This window comes from Elephantulus edwardii, unplaced genomic scaffold (genome assembly GCF_000299155.1).
Source record: "Elephantulus edwardii isolate Elephantulus edwardi_28Jun2011 unplaced genomic scaffold, EleEdw1.0 scaffold00363, whole genome shotgun sequence".
Classification (NCBI taxonomy): Eukaryota; Metazoa; Chordata; class Mammalia; order Macroscelidea; family Macroscelididae; genus Elephantulus; species Elephantulus edwardii.
Genome location: NW_006400113.1, coordinates 1469381 through 1486624, shown reverse-complemented (window position 1 = coordinate 1486624; position 17244 = coordinate 1469381). Strand labels below are relative to the sequence as shown.

General features: G+C 37.3%; 1 protein-coding gene across 1 annotated transcript in view; it reads left to right on the top strand.

Annotated features, from left to right (window-relative positions):
- Nucleotides 1-17244, top strand: part of NUP133 (nucleoporin 133kDa) — a 112479-nt gene that overhangs the window by 62517 nt on the left and 32718 nt on the right. Inside the window, exons 13-19 of the mRNA XM_006902066.1 lie at nucleotides 5313-5476; nucleotides 6885-6979; nucleotides 10237-10461; nucleotides 13919-14041; nucleotides 14878-14977; nucleotides 15460-15711; nucleotides 16771-16904. Of these exons, the coding sequence (XP_006902128.1) occupies nucleotides 5313-5476; nucleotides 6885-6979; nucleotides 10237-10461; nucleotides 13919-14041; nucleotides 14878-14977; nucleotides 15460-15711; nucleotides 16771-16904 (1093 nt within the window). The remainder of the gene's footprint in view (nucleotides 1-5312; nucleotides 5477-6884; nucleotides 6980-10236; nucleotides 10462-13918; nucleotides 14042-14877; nucleotides 14978-15459; nucleotides 15712-16770; nucleotides 16905-17244) is intronic.

Here is a 17244-nt window from a genome sequence, read left to right as displayed (position 1 = left end):
GTATGTGTTGGAGTTTCCTGTACCAGATAAAGAGCAAAAATGTCCACAAGTCTAGAGATGATTTCCTTAAATGTGGCCTAGGGAATCTGGTCACTTAAAACTACTTCAAAATATTAGTTTTGTCTAGAAATAAAGGATGGGGTGTGGAATGGTGATTCACATTTAATTTTGTTCATTAACTCTATAAAGCTGTTGTATATATAATTGTTGTTGTTGTTATGTGCCGTTGAGTTGCTTGCGACTCATAGCGACACTATGTACAACAGCCCTAAACTCTGCTCTGTCCTCTGCCAATCTCACTGTCTCCGACACACCCATCCTTATTACCTCAGTCACTGAATCAGTCCTAGAGGGCTTTCCCCTCCTGCACGTGCCCTCCACCATGCCAGGCATGACGTCCCTCTCCAACAACCTGTCCCTCCTTACAACATGTCCAAAGTATGTCAGACGAAGCCTCAGAATTCTTGCCTCCAAGGAGCAGCCCAGTTTAACCCTTTCTTGGATGAATCTGTTTGTTTTCTTAGCAGTCCATGGTACTCTCAATACTCTTCTCCAACACCAAAGCTCAAAGGCATCAATTCTCATTCTATCCTCCCTAGTCATTATCCACTCTCTGATGCATAACAAGTGATTGCAAAGACCATGGCCTGTATCAGACATACCTTAGTCTCCAGAGAGACACCATTGCTCTTCGGTACTTTGGCGAGGTCCCTAACAGCAGACTTTCCCATCGCAGTACATCTTTTAATTTCCTGACTGCTGGTGCCAAGGGTGTTTACTGTGGAGCCAAGCAGAGTAAAGCTGTGAACACTCTGAATCTCTTCACCATCCATCCTGATGCTGCCAATTGGTCCAGTGGTGAGAATCTTAATATATAAAACTTCCGTGGTTCTATTATATGGATATTAGAAGGAACCTTCAAATGTTTCTGTAAATCCTGCATGTGTTGTTTAAACATTACTAATTTAATGCTGTTAAGCTCTAGAGAAAGTTTTCCATTGTTAATGCTATCATTATTTTCTTGGGAACTGAATTCTCTTTGAAGCTTTGGGTTTGACACTGCATTTGACTTTCAATGTAGTTGACATGTATCAGATAACGATGAATTGGAGTGTACCCTAAATCAAAGCATAATGACTAAATTTTGCTTATACATTTATAAAGTCATGGTAGGCATTTCACATCACCTATGCCCAGTCAGTAAAAGCACCAGATTTAGTGAGATTCCAAAGAGTAGAAAGTGCATTGACCTGAACAAATTTAAAAGTGCTGCTTTTCATTTCTGTGTATGTTAGATACTTTTACAATTGAAAAATTCATCTGTTTGAAGGTAAAAAAAAAATTACAAAGAAAAAGGCAAATGTGAAGGAGCCAAACATAATATAAATCAAGAATTTGCTAAGTGTTGAATGGAAGCTTATCTTCATTAAATTCACAAACTTTATCTTTTTGTAAATACTTTTTTCCCCCCAAACTTTATGAATCAGGGTAGTCACATTTGAAACACTTTCTGTATTTTTAGATTGTGATCTTAAGATGGGCTTGATTCTGGAAAGTAAATTTTTTTTTTTTTATTTCATTTTTTTGTATGTGTACTGTCAAATTAGATCTGACTGGTAAAGGAGGAGATTGCCCCTCCTACTCCAGCAGAGCATCTGATGGATTTGAACCTCGTACCTCTCGGATTGCAGTGCAGCTTTTTGCCACTAGGCTACCAGAGCTCCCTATTCTGGGAAGTAAATCTTTTACAACTGCCTTGATGCACAGAAGGTTTTTTAAAATAGACACTTTGTGAAGTCTTTTCTTCACATGGTCATTCACTGATGCTTATCTGTTCCAGACATCTAATATGAGCACAATAGTTTTTGATAGCCATAGTAATTTTTCTCCCTTGGTTAGAAACCTACTTATGGAAACTATGAGATCCAACAAAAGCTACTGTTTGCATGTGAATGAACCCTCCCTTTTACTTCATATTTGAATGCTGTACATCTTGTTTGGATTGTATATTATTATATTTGTGTTTTTGTGCTTTGATTCATAGTAACTTCTCATGTTACGGAATTGATTTGCATTGAACACAAACTGTAAATAAAAGTAAATGGCTGAAAGGGGGGAAAAAGAGAGAGACATCAGCGTAGCTCAGTATTAGCAGTCAAAACCAGGCCAGGTGCTGATTGTGGAATAGACCATCAACCAGGTTTATGTAGTTGACATGAAGATCCTGGCTGAAAGCAGAGAATACCACAAAGAAAAGGTATTTATTTCACTGTGTGGCTTATAAATAACAAACAGTGGCTAACCTGGAGAAGAATAGGAATCCCAGAACACTTAATTATGCTCATATAAAACCCTTATATAGACCAAGAAGCTGTTGTATGAATAGAGCAAGGGACCACTGCATAGTTTAAGATCAGGAAAGATGTGTGTCAGGCTTGTATCTTTTCTCCTTACCTATTCTTTCTATGCTGAGCAAATAATTTGAAAAGTTGTACTCTGAGAAGAATATGGCATCAGGATTGGAGGAAGACTGATCAACAACCTGCATTATGCAGATAATACAACCTTGCTTGCTTCAAGTGAGGAGGACTTGAAGGGCTTGCTGCAGAAGATAAAAAACTGCAACCTTCAATGTGGATTGCCTTTCAACATCAAGAAATCAAGACTGATAAGCAACATCATGGTACATGGAGAAAAGGGAAGAACACACTCAGCATTGCTAAAGCTGAAAGAATTCAAGTCTCAAATTGCAACACTGAAGGGTTCTATGGGAAAAATTTTGACTGATGCAGGAAGCCTTTAGAGAAGGTGGATGAAGTATACAGACTTACTCAACCAGAAAGAATTGGTCAACACTGAACCATTTCAGGCAGAAGCATAAGATCAAGAATGAATAATATTGAAAGAAGTCCACATTGCACTGAAGTTATTTGCAAAAATTAAGGCCCCAGGAACTGGTGGAATATTAATTGAAGAGTTTCAGGAAATAGATACAATCCCGGTCATGTTCACCAGTCTCTGCCAACAAATATGAAAGACATCTACCTGGTTCACTGACTGAAGATATCCATATTTGTTCCCATTCCAAAAAAAGTTAATCCAACAGAATTTGGAAATTATTAAACAAAATCATATGCAAGTAAAATCTTGCTAAAGATTATTTTGAAAACAGCTGGCACAATACATCAACAGATGACTGCCAGAAATCCACTCTTGATTCGGCAGAGGCCGTGGCACCAGGGATATCACTGCTGGTGACAAATGGATCTTGGTTGGAATTATTCTGGTTGTTATGTGCCATCACGTCAAATATAATCCATAACAACCCTTTCAATAAAGAGTCTAAACCCTGTCGTATTCTGCTCCATCCTCATTACCTCTGACAAACCTGAGCTCTTTGTTGCAGTTACTATGTCAGTTCATCTCATTGGGAATCTTCCTTTCTTTCACTGATCGTCTTCCTTTTCAAGCAATAGCGCCTTTTAGCAACATGCCTAAAGTATGTGAGACAAAGCTTTGTCTCCAAAGAGCACTCTGGCTGCATTTTTTTCAAGACATACCTGTTTGTTCTTTGACAGTCCATAGGATATTTAGTACTCTTCGAAACCACATCTCAAAGATATGAATTTTAATTTTTATTCATTATTATCATCCTTATTCATTGTTTAGCTCACAGATGTCTAGCAAGTGATTGAAAAGACCATGGCCTGAATCAGGTTAACCTTAGTTTTAAAACTGACATCGTTGCTTTTCAGTGTTTTGCAGAGGTCCCTGACAGCAGACTTCTTAATATAGTACATCGTTTGATTTCTTAGTGGCTAATGCCAAGGGTATTGATTGTGAATCCAAGCAAGATGAAGTCATTGACAATTTCAGTCTTTTCTTCATCTATCATAATGAGGATCTATCATAGTGAGGATTATTGTAGTCTTGATGTTGAGGTGCAATCTATATTGAAGGCTTTAGTTTTTGATCTTCAGCGGCAAGCCCATCAAGTCCTCTTCGATTTTAGCAGGCAAGGTTTGTGTCATCTGCATAATGCAGATTGTTGGTAAGACTCTTGTCTTACCAGAAAGATAATTACTTGTATTTTATTGACTATGTAAAAGCATTTGACTGTGTGAATCATAGCAGATTTTGGCTAACATTGAGAGGAATAAGAATCCTAGAACACTTAGTTGTGCTCTTGAAAAACCTATACATAGACCAAGAAGCTGTTGTCTGTACAGAGTAAGGGAACATTGCATTGAGGCCTGAGTATAAATGTTATAATCCTCTCTAATTCCCTTAATTAAGCCACCAGAGGGAGCCTTAGTGGCTTAGTGGTTAGGAGTTGCACAGCCCGCCCAAAGGTAAGAGGTTCCAATCAACTTCTCAGGAGAAAGATGGGCCATCTCCTATATTTACTGCCTCCAAAAACCTGCTGAAAGGTGGTCTGACTGAATAGTACATAACAGCCACAACTAACCCTCTTAAAACTGACAAGCTTATCACATGATGGGAGGATGAACATCATTCTATAACTGCCAAACCACTGGGAATCATCACTCTGCCAAGAAAGCATATATATTTTGGAGAGACAAAATTCAGTTCATGACACATGTTCCACCAAAAAACTATTTCAATCCATATCCAGTCTCCATCTTTGTCTTTCTCTCCCCATATGATTTGACTTCCAAATTCACAGGGATAAGAAAAAAACTATCAGATAAGAACTCCTCTGCATAAACCTTATTGTTCCTGGCCTTTTAGACATTAGCTTTATCCTCACTTCCTCTAGAAAGTTGTCTCACCACAGGTTTGGTGGTCTCCCTTCTGTACACTCTATAGCATTCTGTTTCTTCCTTAGGGTGCTGCTTATCACCTGGCACATTGTAGGCTTGCTGAAATCCCGGGCTATGTCATGTTTTTGGTTTACTGGAGCATTTAATCTCCAGGGCTTTGCATATTGTATATGTTTGTAATATAGTTTTCTTTTATTCGATAAATTTTACTGAACGTAATTAACTGGAGATAAAATTTAAGTATTAAAAAACTAACTGCAGTCAAGTTGGTTCCAACTCCTAAGTGACCCTCTAATCTGAGGTTTTAAGGCTTAATGAGAGGATACTACCCAACTTTCTCCTTCAGTGCTGCTAGTGTATTTGAACCTCCAGAGTTGTGAAGCCTTCTGATTAGCAACTCAACATCCTATAGACTATGCCACCAGAGCTTGTACGAACTTTAAATGTGACTTTAATTCACAGTTTGTCAAGGTGAATTTTTAAATGTTTTGCCTCACTTAATATATATGTATTCTAATTTTATTGCAGGAAAGATTTAAGTGATGCTCAAATGATAGTGGATGACCTGTTTTCCGCTCAGTTGGATTTGGATTCTGATTCAGAGATAGACAGAGCTGTTACCCAAATCAGTGTGGACTTAATAGATGACTACCCAGCTTCTGACCCACGATGGGCTGAATCTGTCCCTGAGGGTAAGAAAATACCAAGTTTGATCTGCTGGGGTCCTCTGTTTTTTGTAATTGTCTTCTTTTGTTTTATAGGAGTTCTCTGTTTTGAGAAGCATAGTCTTACTTCTTGTTAAAAGTATCTTATCAAAGCAAAATCTTTAGTTTCTCAAACAATATAGTTTAAATTTGCTGTTTTTTAGACAATTGTAGCCTATATCTTTTTTAAAAGAGCTCAGAACAGATTTCATTAATAAAATAGAAACTAAGGAAAACATTGGAGCAAATCCTGGTGGTCTTATCTGCTCTAACAAAAATGTCACATGCATAAATTTAATGTCCCACAGTTCGTGCGGCCAGAATTTTATTGACATAGAAGTCAAACTGGTTGTAAAGAAAAGCTTTCTTTCTCTGTTGGTGCACAGTTCACATTACATAATTGCCAAGCCCCTGAGAATCATGACCCAGCCATGATGACATACGGTTTAGGGGACACAGTTCAGTCTATAATATCCTGCTTAGCTTTCTTGACATTTCTTTCTAAAAGGAGAGTGATAGTGCATAGTGCACACTGGGCCCTTGTTTAACTCCCAGTCAGTCATGTTAGTATAACCACTGGATCTGACCATTAGAAATGTTCATCTATGATGTTCATCTTAGGTGTTCATCTAGGAGCAGCAGGGAGCTATCTCACGAGGTGCGGGTGAGCCTGTCATGGCCTCCTGTTCCAATGAGTCTCCCCTTTACACTCCCACTTTCTCTAACATCAGGGATGCTTCATGTTCCCACATACTGGTGACTTGCCTCAGACAAGCCTTCTCTCTACATTAAAGATCTGTGACTGAATATCATTGCTTGTCCTTTTTCTTAGACTGCTTTTCTTTTGTTCTCAGACTTCAGATTAATGCTTTCATGATCTAATTTTTTCCCCTTTAAATTCTTTATTGATTTTTTTTCCCCTCCATGGAATACATTATGAATCATTGAGTGTGTTCCTCTGTACTCAAGAAGGGGCATTTACATACATATCCATTTCCAGGAAATGTCTGCCTAATGGGACATGTATTTCCCCAAGGATGGACACTGGCCTCTACAGGATGCATCATCTCATACAGTGCCTGTAAAACAGAAATTTGCAGCCTTTCATTTCCCACAGCTGTGTCAAGGCCACATACACCGTCGGTGGGAATGTAACAGCTCAGTAAACCTCAGAGGAGGAAAAGACAAATAATACTCTATACCGAGTGGTTGTGAAAGAGATAGGTTGTGTTTTGAATAGATACAGTGTGAGTTCAAGTAAGGAATTATATCAAACCTTGAGAAAATGATAAAAATAATTGCATTGAAAGGTTCTTGTTTTCTTAACTTTTTCTAGCAATAAAGATCATAAAAGCAGTATACAATATATTTAAGTTGTGTGGCTGTATTTTTACAGAAGTGCCTGGCTTCAGCAACACATCGCTGATTATCCTTCACCAGCTAGAAGACAAGATGAAAGCTCATTCTTTCCTTATGGACTTTATTCACCAGGTAAGACCCCATTACAGAGCATGGGATGGCCAGGACTTCTGGCTGTACCATGTCCTTGGCTGAATAGGAATCAGCTTCTCGTAATTTGAGATGTCTGATTGGATAGGTATCACTAATTATTTCCATTTCTGTTCTGATTTAAAAGTAAATAATTCCAGGGCTGTAGGGAGGCACAGAAATGCAACTTTGGAAATAAGTTAAAGTAAGAAAAGTATTGAATTTCAGCAAGAAATTTTAAAAAGCACAGAGCATGAGCCTAAACCTTTTGAACAAAATAATTCTTCATATTTCTTAAGCACTTTTTTGTAAAAATACATATTTTTGTATTATTAGAAAAAACTGGGATGAATAGGTAAGGGAGATTTTACATTTTGAAGTGCTGTTACTCTTAAGTCTTCATTTAAATACTGTTTCTTATTTGTAAAACGATGTTGTATCTAAATTAGACAAAATTAGTAACAAAATATTGCCCATTCTTATATTCCCAACATGTAGTGTTTTCTAGATACATAATCAGATTAATGAATTTAATACTATTTTTTAAATTGATATTTTAATAAAGATTATGGGGAACTTGGATTTCCATTCATTCACTGTTGCACAGTTTTCCTTCCTGCTCACTCCTCCCGCCTTCCCCCAGCCCGATTTTCTCTTTTGAGAAGAAAAAAAATTTCTTTCATTGTTATACAATCTCCCCATCCTGTCCACTTTACCATGCAGTTCTTACTCATTTAATGCTGCTTTTGGTTCCCCTCTTTTAAAAAAAAAAATCAGTAAGATTCACACTTCAATCAGTATGTTGTTCTTATGTGCCATCGAGTCACTTGCGACTCATAGCGACCCTATGTACAACAGCCCTAAACTCCGCTCTGTCCTGTGCCAATCGCACTGTCTCTGACACTCCCATCCCAATTATCCCAGTCACTGAATCAATCCACCTCATAGAGGGCCTTCCTCTCCTGCGCTGTTCCCTCCACCCTCCCAAGCATGATGTCCCTCTCCAAGGACCGGTCTCTCCTCACAACATGTCCAAAGTATGTTAGGCGGAGCCTCAGAATCCTTGTCTCCAAGGAGCCACCCAGTTTAACCACTTCCAGGACAAATCTATTTGTTTTCCTAGCAGTCCATGGTATTCTCAATACTCTTCTCCAGCACCACAGCTCAAAGGCATCAATTTTCCTTCTATCCTCCTTGGTCATTGTCCAACTCTCTGATGCATAACAAGTGATTGCGAAGACCATAGCCTGTATCAGACGCACCTTAGTCTCCAGAGAGACACCATTGCTCTTCAGCACTTTGGAGAGGTCCCTAAGAGCAGACTTTCCCATGGCAATGCGCCTTTTAATTTCCTGGCTGCTGGTGCCAAGACTGTTGACAATGGAGCCAAGCAAACTAAAGCTGTGTACAATCTCAATCTCTTCACCATCCATCCTGATGCTGCCGATTGGTCCAGTGGTGAGAATCTTTGTCTTCTTGACATTGAGCCTCAATCCACATTGTAGGCTGCAGTCCTTGACACTCTGCAGCAGGCGCTTCAGGTCCTCCTCAGTTTCAGCAAGCAGGGTTGTGTCATCCGCATAACGCAGATTGTTGATAAATCGTCCACCAATCTTGACCCCACATTTCTCCTCATAGAGCCCAGCCTCCCGGATAATCTGTTCTGCATATAGGTTGAAAAGGTATGGAGATAGGATGCATCCCTGGCGTACGCCCTTCCCAATTTTGAACCATGCAGTGTTCCCTTGCTCTGTTCTGATGACTGCCTCCTGGTCCAAGTATAAGTTTCGCATTAGAACGATCAAGTGTTCTGAGATTCCCATTCTTCTCAGAGTCAGCCATAGTTTGTTATGATCTACACAGTCAAATGCCTTTGCATAGTCAATGAAACACATATAGACATTCCTCAGTCAGTATAGTCCCGTAAAACTTTGTATGGTTAATGGAAATATGTTTTCCCCAGTGTGGTAACCACATGTAGTTATGGAGCATTTGAACAGATAACTTCGAAAAATTTCATTCTATATTATATAATTTTATATTATAAAATTATATATCTATAATTTTATTTTATATAATAGTTATAGTGGCTATTCAAGTGTCTATTAATAAATGCAAAACTTTAAGTGTAATAAAGACTGTCCTATGTACATCTACATTGGCTAGAAGTCAGATTAAGTTGGAGGCATTGAAGTTAGTGGTTTTGGAGAGATCTTTGAAATCTGGATTATAGGGTAAGTAGCAGGAGAAGAAGACCCCCGGATGAGATGGATTGATACAGTGATTAGAGCAGTGGGGGTAGGTTTGTCTGAGTCAGTGAGATTGTCTCAAAAGACAGGGCAGGCTTCAGAGCTGTTGTACATAGGGTCACTGTGAGTCAACTCAACAGCACATAACAACAACACAAGTGATTATAAAGACCATGGCCTGAATCAGGTGCACCTTAGTCCTCAAACTGGCACCTTTGCTCCTCAGAAATTTGGAGAGATCCCTCACAGTGGACTTGCCCAATGCAATATATATTTTCAGTTATTTACTGTGTGTCTTAGAATTTGACATTGAATGAGGACAGCAGAAAAAGAATTGGTGCCTTTGAGTTGTGGTATTAGAGAAGAGTAATGAAATATCCCTTGGACTGCCAAGAGAAGAGTAGTGAAATATCACTTGGACTGCCAAAAGAACAAATATATCTTGGAGAAATGCTTAGTACATGTTGCTAAGGGGGACTGTTCCTCAGAAAACAGTATCATGCTTGTAAAGGTGGAGGGTCAGTGAAGGAGAAGAAGACCCCCAATAGATGGATTGACACAGTGACTGCAGCAGTGGGCTCAAGTATGTCCGAGATTGTGAGGATGGCACAGGATAGGACAGAGTTCAAATTTGTTGTTAATGGGTTGCTGAGTCATACTCAACTTGATGGCAGCTAACAACAATTTGTAAAAATAGAAAAGAGAAATTCCATCATTTTATTAAGCATAAATTATAATCTAGGTGATGATGATAGGTAGAAACAACAGTAGTGGGCAGAACTTTGACTTGACCTTCATCTCAGGAAGAACTTGTATGAGTTCATGCAGATACTAGCTCATTGTGTGTGTGTGTGTGTGTGTGTGTGTGTGTGTGTTGCAGCCAAAAGCAGAGGTGTAGAAACACTGTTCAGGGGAGGAGTGTCCATACCCATTTTGCCACTGGTAGAAACAGAACAGGAAGGACTTTGTGTCACAGTACATGCTTCCTAAGAATATCTTTCTTTTTACAAGGTTGGTTTGTTTAGGCGGCTTAGGACTTGCACAGCAAAAGGAGTGTCTGTGGCAACTCGATTGTTGCTTTGTGAGCATGCAGAGAAGTTGTCTGCTGCTATTGTTCTCAAGAACTATCACTCTAGGCTTCCTGACCTGGTCAACACAACAGTATTAATGGCTTTAAACAAAAGAGAATGTGTGATTCCATCAAGCCTCACTCCTGCAGATGTCTTTTTTAGAGAGGTAAGGTAAATCTTTCCTTCTTGTTCTTAGTGTAATATTGTAGAGCAGTGTCATTTACCAGTCATGCCTAATTGTGGATGCTTATAGGAAGAGATCTTGCTGGAATTTTTTTTAAGCTTTTAAACATTATTATTTTTTGTGCGTGTACCATCAAATCAGATCTGACTGGTACAGGAGGAATCTAGATTGCCCTCCTTCTCCAGCAGAGCATCTGGTGGATTTGAACCACGTGCCTCTGGGATTGCAGTGCAGTTTCTTGCTACTAGGCCACCAGAGCTCCCCTCTTCCTGGAATTTTTAATGTGATTCCTTAACCTCAGAATAAAGTATTATTCTTGAATAAATTAGAGCTTACATAGTATAATGAGTGAGAAATAATCTTGATTGACGTTTGCTGGTTCTTTTGCTTTTATCTTTCAAAATCCACTCTGAACAGAGGCATTGCCAGAAGAGCAAAAGCCGAGGCATCTGTCCTCTTGGCTTCCTGACTCCTGGCTTGCCACAACTCTTGTATTACTGTTGACTATAAGTATCCACTAGATTTATTCTGGTAATTACCTGTTAGATATACTCTAGCACCTAATAGAACCATGCCAGTAGGTTTTCTTGTAATATTTGATGTCCTGTAACCTAAAAGATGACATCAAATTATGGTAGGTTGTATATTGATTCAACAAATGGATTTAATTTGGAGAAATTCTTTGTTTTTATACGTTAGGGGTTTTTATACGTTAGTGGGTTTTGTGTTGTTGTTCTCCCTTTCTCCTCTCCCACAACCAGTGAATGTGAGGAAAAAGCAGCTTTGTTTTGGTTTTGTGTTTTTTCTTTCATTTCATTTTTTAAATTGTGTAGTTTATGAAGGTCTTTGGCCAGATGTATAAAATCTATCATACTAGGATTCAGTACTGTTATAAGAAATCTGAATGAAAGAAGAAAAAATAATTCACCTCAGATTTCATGATCTAACATTAAAATGTCCTTTTTGTTTCCTTTTATTGTCTTTATGAAAAACATTACTTGGAAGAATTCCACAGAAGGCTGTTTCCTTCCTACCTTTTTTTCAGTTGGATTTCTTTTGGATATAGGTGTAGAGCTCCTACCATGTGAAATGACCACTGTCAAAAGGGAGAATAAGGAAGAGGGAGCGATACATATGTACATACATGGCTGGTGTGTGTATCTGTGAATTTATGTGTATATATTGTAGTTTTTGTTACTGTGTACTGTCAAGCCAGAACTGATCCATAGCTGATTGCTCATCTCTCTCCCATGTACAAGTGGTGGATTCAAACTACACACCTTTCAGTTGGCAGCTCAACTCCTTACTACTCAGCCACCAGTGCTCCCTGTGTATATATAGGTATAAATATTTTTTCCTTCTACCTAACCTCCTTAGAGATAGTGTACATTTTTAAAAATTTTTTGATGTTGTACATTTTAAGAGAAAACGTAGTTAAATCAACCTAAGATTGATAGGCCCATATAGGGAGGATGTTTTTTATGTTGCATCACTAATTAAAGTAAACTAATAGTGAATATATTTGAGTATGTACTCAACACACTGCCCTATCTTCATCCTGTGGCACATAGGCTAGTACCTCCTAAAAAGACCCATTATCATTGAATCCAACTCATAGGGACCCTATAGGGTTTCCATGCAGTAAATCTTTACAGACGCAGACTTCCTCCCATGAAAAAGCAGTTTTTGTTTAGCAATCATCCTTTGCATCATTGTTTCTCCATGTCTGTAAAGCTGAGTTAACTATTAATACAAAACAGACCATTTTGGCATAGTAATATTTGAAACCACTAAATGTGTAACTGCCCTCTGATGACTCAGTAGTAATGAGTTAAACTGCCAACCCAAAGGCTTGTGGTTCATATCCACCAGTTTCTCTGTGGGAGAAAGATGGTCATTATCCTCTCTTGCAATTTACTGCCTCTAAAAATTTATTGAAGGGTACACAACAGTAACAGCAACTAAGAAATATGATAAAGGTGTTATGTAAATGTTTTGATGGTCTATTGGCTTTTCCATTTTTTGCCTTTTATATAATGCAAACATTTTTCTTTTCTGTTTTAACAATATAAGCACTTTTACATTTAGTCTTAGAAATTAAATGTACATGTATGGGAAAGTTTTATAAGGGAGTAATATAGTTTGGGTTATGTTTTCTAAGTATGATGTATTTTGTTCATATATATATATAAATATTTACATAGCACACACAGAAGATTATGCACAAGACATTTGTTCTATTTGCAAGAAACTGTATCTTATTCCTTCAGTTGGTTTGTAGGTCCTCACAGATAGCAGATATGATTTATTTCTTTTATCTGCAAGTGTTCAGTGTGCAAACTAATTCATAAATACATAAATAAAGAGGAAAAAGCTTAACTGTTGACTGAAACTGGAAACAGCAGTTTCAATACTTAAGGATAGTTTTGTGTCATTTATTAATTAGTGGAAAAGTAGAAAAGAACAGAATTTAAACATTTTGTTAGTTATTATATAACTGCATATACTATACAAACATTTATTTTGTGGCTGAAGAAAGGATATCTTCAAAGAAAGAAATTAGCCATTTCTTTAGTTTGTGTCCGTTATTTGTTTTATATTGTAAAGTAAAATAATTTACAACCTAGTAACAATTCTAAGATAGCACTGAGAGTACTATTGTTGTTGTTGATTGCTTTCTCAAGTCGTGCATGACTCTTAGCTACTCTATAAACCAAAGGCCTGAAGCTTTTCTATAACTATCTCATTTATCAAAATTCATAGTTTCCAGAGACATGTTGTTTAGGAAGTGGATGCCACTCCTGCTTCCAAAGAGAGTACTATAATATCAAATATTTCAGTTACTGTATAATTAAATTAAAAAAATCTTTTTTATAACAACCCAGAATTTACCTGTTAAGGAACTGTTTATTGCAGATTCTTCACTATAGCAGAGAGATGTCAACAACGCAATGAATGAATACATAGGGCAGCTATTGTATGGAATACTGTGTAACACTGGAAAACAGTGAAGAATTTGTGAAACTGTGCACAGCGTGAATGAAACTAGAGGACATTATGCTGAGTGAAGTAGTCACAAAAGGACAAATACTGTTTAAGAGCACTTGTATGAAAACTAGAGAAAGGTTTACACCAGAGAGAATCAGTCTAACAAGATTGCCAGGGAGAGGAAGGAGTATGGAGTAGAAAATGAATTGATAGATTCATTGAGTATTTATTAGGATAAGTAAAGGGAGAGTCATTGTGGAATGAATGATGATCAGTCATGTGTATTGTAATTGGTGTGAAACAGAATTTGCATGAATGATTGATTAGGGAAAATTTTCCCAATATGGTTTATAAACTTAGACTTACAATTCAAAAAAAGTTATAGAGGCATTCACGTATAATGAGCTCATTATACCTTCTGTTGTAAGTAGATGATTGTATGCTTTTTCAGGTATCTCAAGTAGACACAATCTGTGAATGTTTACTGGAGCATGAGGAACAAGTCTTGAAGGACGCATCATTGGACTCTGTTGATTGGGCTGAGGTGGTGATCAATGTGAATAACATCCTGAAGGTACAAAAATACAGTTATCGTTTCCACTTACTAAAGCCTAGAGTGTGGTTAGAAGAGAAAGAACATGATGGCCATATTCCTATTCTGAATACTTAATAATTCTACAACCTTCATAATTTAAGCCATTAATGAATTCCCCAAAGTTAGGAAAATACTAGTCATTTATTAATCACATAACATTTTTTTATACATATTTTACATTTATTGCCACATTGTTTGAAAATGCAAAGAGTTAAGAACAATGATGGATTTTGGGGTTTTTTAGATTTTTTTTTTTTTAATTTCTTGCAATTCCTTCTTTTTTAAAAAAAAACACTGGTTTATCTACAAAGTCCATATACATTGTGCCTTCACACCAGATGCATAATAAATGTTTTGAATTCTATTCCTATAAATAAGTTTTGATAACCCTGAGTTTTGGTGTGGTTAAATAAACATATTTGCAGGCAGGAATATTTAAATAAATTAACCTATCATTCTAAGTGTATTGATGTTAATATAATTTTCTAATTTGTTCCTTTTAATTTTTTCATTAATTTAAAAGTTTGCTTACATGATTGATTTGGTGAATAAACTCAGTAAAGTTGCTACTAAGTGCCATTGAGTCAGTTAGAGCTCATTTTGACTCAGAGTTGCTGCATGACTTTGAACAACCTTCCAGTTAGCAACCAAGCCTTGAAAACTAGTATTCATATTAAAAAATGCAACTTGGATTATAGAGTAAAACAGATTTTTAAAAGGAAGAACCAAAACTAATCTTAGGCTGAGTGTTTTTCATAGTAACATACTTCACCACTTTCATCATATGAAAGCATATTTCATTTTCTGTCCTTCAGGATATGCTGCAGGCTGCAAGTCATTACCGTCAGAATAAAAGTTCCTTATATGAAAGAGTGGAACCCCTTGAAAAAGAACCCGAACATGTCCCATGGACAGGTGAGATCACAGAATCTGAGTTCATAGATCTTGATTTAACTACTTTTGGCCCAAATGTGTTTCTATTGATCCATTAAAAAGAACATGTGCCATCTCTAAAAAATAAATCCTTGTCAAAAACACTTTATTCCCTTGGAATCATCTCTAGAGCTCTAGAATTTGCTTGACTTGAACTTATTACACACCTAGCTAGTGGGTTTCAGCACAAATACTTACTCATAGCACCAGGTTCCAGCCCTGGAGATAGTTGCTACATTTTGCTTTGATTTAATATAAGAAAGTGGAAGTAGAATTTAAGAGGAGGAAGGATCAAGTTTGCCTAGCTTTGCTGAGGACATTTTTATAGAGAAGAGTGGGCTTGGATACAGAGAGATACCATTTGATTATCTGCTTGATTTATTTTCAAGGCATGGTGAAGTAGCATCATGTCTATAGCCCATATAGGACCTGAATTAACTGAATTCTTTTGTGTGATTTCACAGCGACTGGTGGTCCCACTGGTATTCGAACAGCAATAGTGTACCAGTACAGGCTTGTCCTGAAGCTGGTTTATCCTCACGTGGGCAGCAACCTTCGAAACATCCTGACAGAGCAGCTGGTGGCGTTGATTGATTGCTTTTTGGATGGTTATGTTTCTCAGCTTAAGTCTGTTGACAAGTCTAATTACCAAGAGAGATACAACAGCCTGGAGATGGAATACCTACAGAAGAGAACAGATCTCTTATCACCTCTTCGTAAGTGCATGATAGTTAGTGAGGCCTAGTTGTGAGTTAAAATTGACCAGACAACTGCTCTGATACGAAGTAGTGCTGAGTCTCTGGTGATTCAAATTTAACTGTGGCTCTTTGGGAGAAAGATGGACCCTCGCCTGTGCGACTTGCAGCCTCTTAAACTTCCTGGTAGGTCAGCTATAGGTCGGTTCCAATTCAATGGCAGTGTGGATTTTAGAAAGGACAGCAGCTCGGTTCTGTTTTATGGATATGTCTTTGAGGAATCTCTGAGTGATACAAATGGGTAATGTGTCTGTTGTTAGCCAAAGGATTGAAGGTTTGAGCTTTAAGTCCACTTGGAAGACAAGTCTGTTGATCTGCTTTCAAAAGTTCAATCCTTGAAAAACCTGATTTGACTCTGACAGAAATGGGGCCATCAGTCAGAATTGCTGCTACATAGGACTGAGATGTCTGAATTTGCAGACGGATGATGACATCTAACCATTAATGCAGCATGTTTAATGTAGTATCATTTACCTGGCACCTACGGTTTAAGGCAAATAATTACAGATTTTTTTGTATTTATTCAGCATTTCTTCAAGACCATGAACCATTCGACATTTTCCTAGGTAGACTATCATGAAACACTCAGAAAAATTATTTTAAAAATCAGTGAATTAGCATGTGAAGTCTGTACTCAAAGAGTATCTCAAAAGACAAACTATATTTTATGTAATTACCTAGACTGTGAAGGACAGCATGATTAGGGTCATCAGAGATTGAGAACAGACACGGCTGCTCAGTAAGGAGCAAGGCATTGTCAAGACCAAGATTAGGCAAAGTAGCTCGTTTTGCTAGTATTTGAAGGAAGTATTGTTTTGGTAGACAACTATGAAGCAAGCAAGGAACAGAATTTTCATCTTAATTGAGTTTATGTAGATTATGAATTTTAACTACCAGTAAATGACAAGGTTTCCTTATATTTTTAATATCTAATATGAATAAAGTTACAACTTGTATTTTAACACATACACCAAGTTTTTACCAGCAGTTTTTTTTCTGCATCTATTCTTATCCCTGTAGTTTCGCTGGGCCAGTACCAGTGGACTGCATCATTAGCAGAGAAGTACTGTGACTTCGATATCTTGGTGCAGATGTGTGAACAAACTGACAACCAGGCGAGGCTACAGCGTTACATGACCCAGTTTGCAGATCAGGTAACACATACTTAAATATTTAGGCAGTACATTATCTGGTAAAGCTTTAACATTTCAAGTCTAATTGGGCTTTTTATTTTTTTAAAAAAATTTAGTGTTACTGTAATAGAAGTACCACCAGTTGGTGGCTTTAACAAAGAAATTATTTTAGCCACTCATATTTATTGCTATACATGTTTTGCTAGTTATCCTTCTGTTTTTACAATAAAGGTCTTATGCAGTATTTATCTTTATGAGACTGTTTCATTCACTCAGCATAACACCCTCCAGTTTCTCAAGTTTTTTTTTTTGTTTTTTTTTTTCTCTATAATTATATTTTATTAATTTTCATAAACATTTA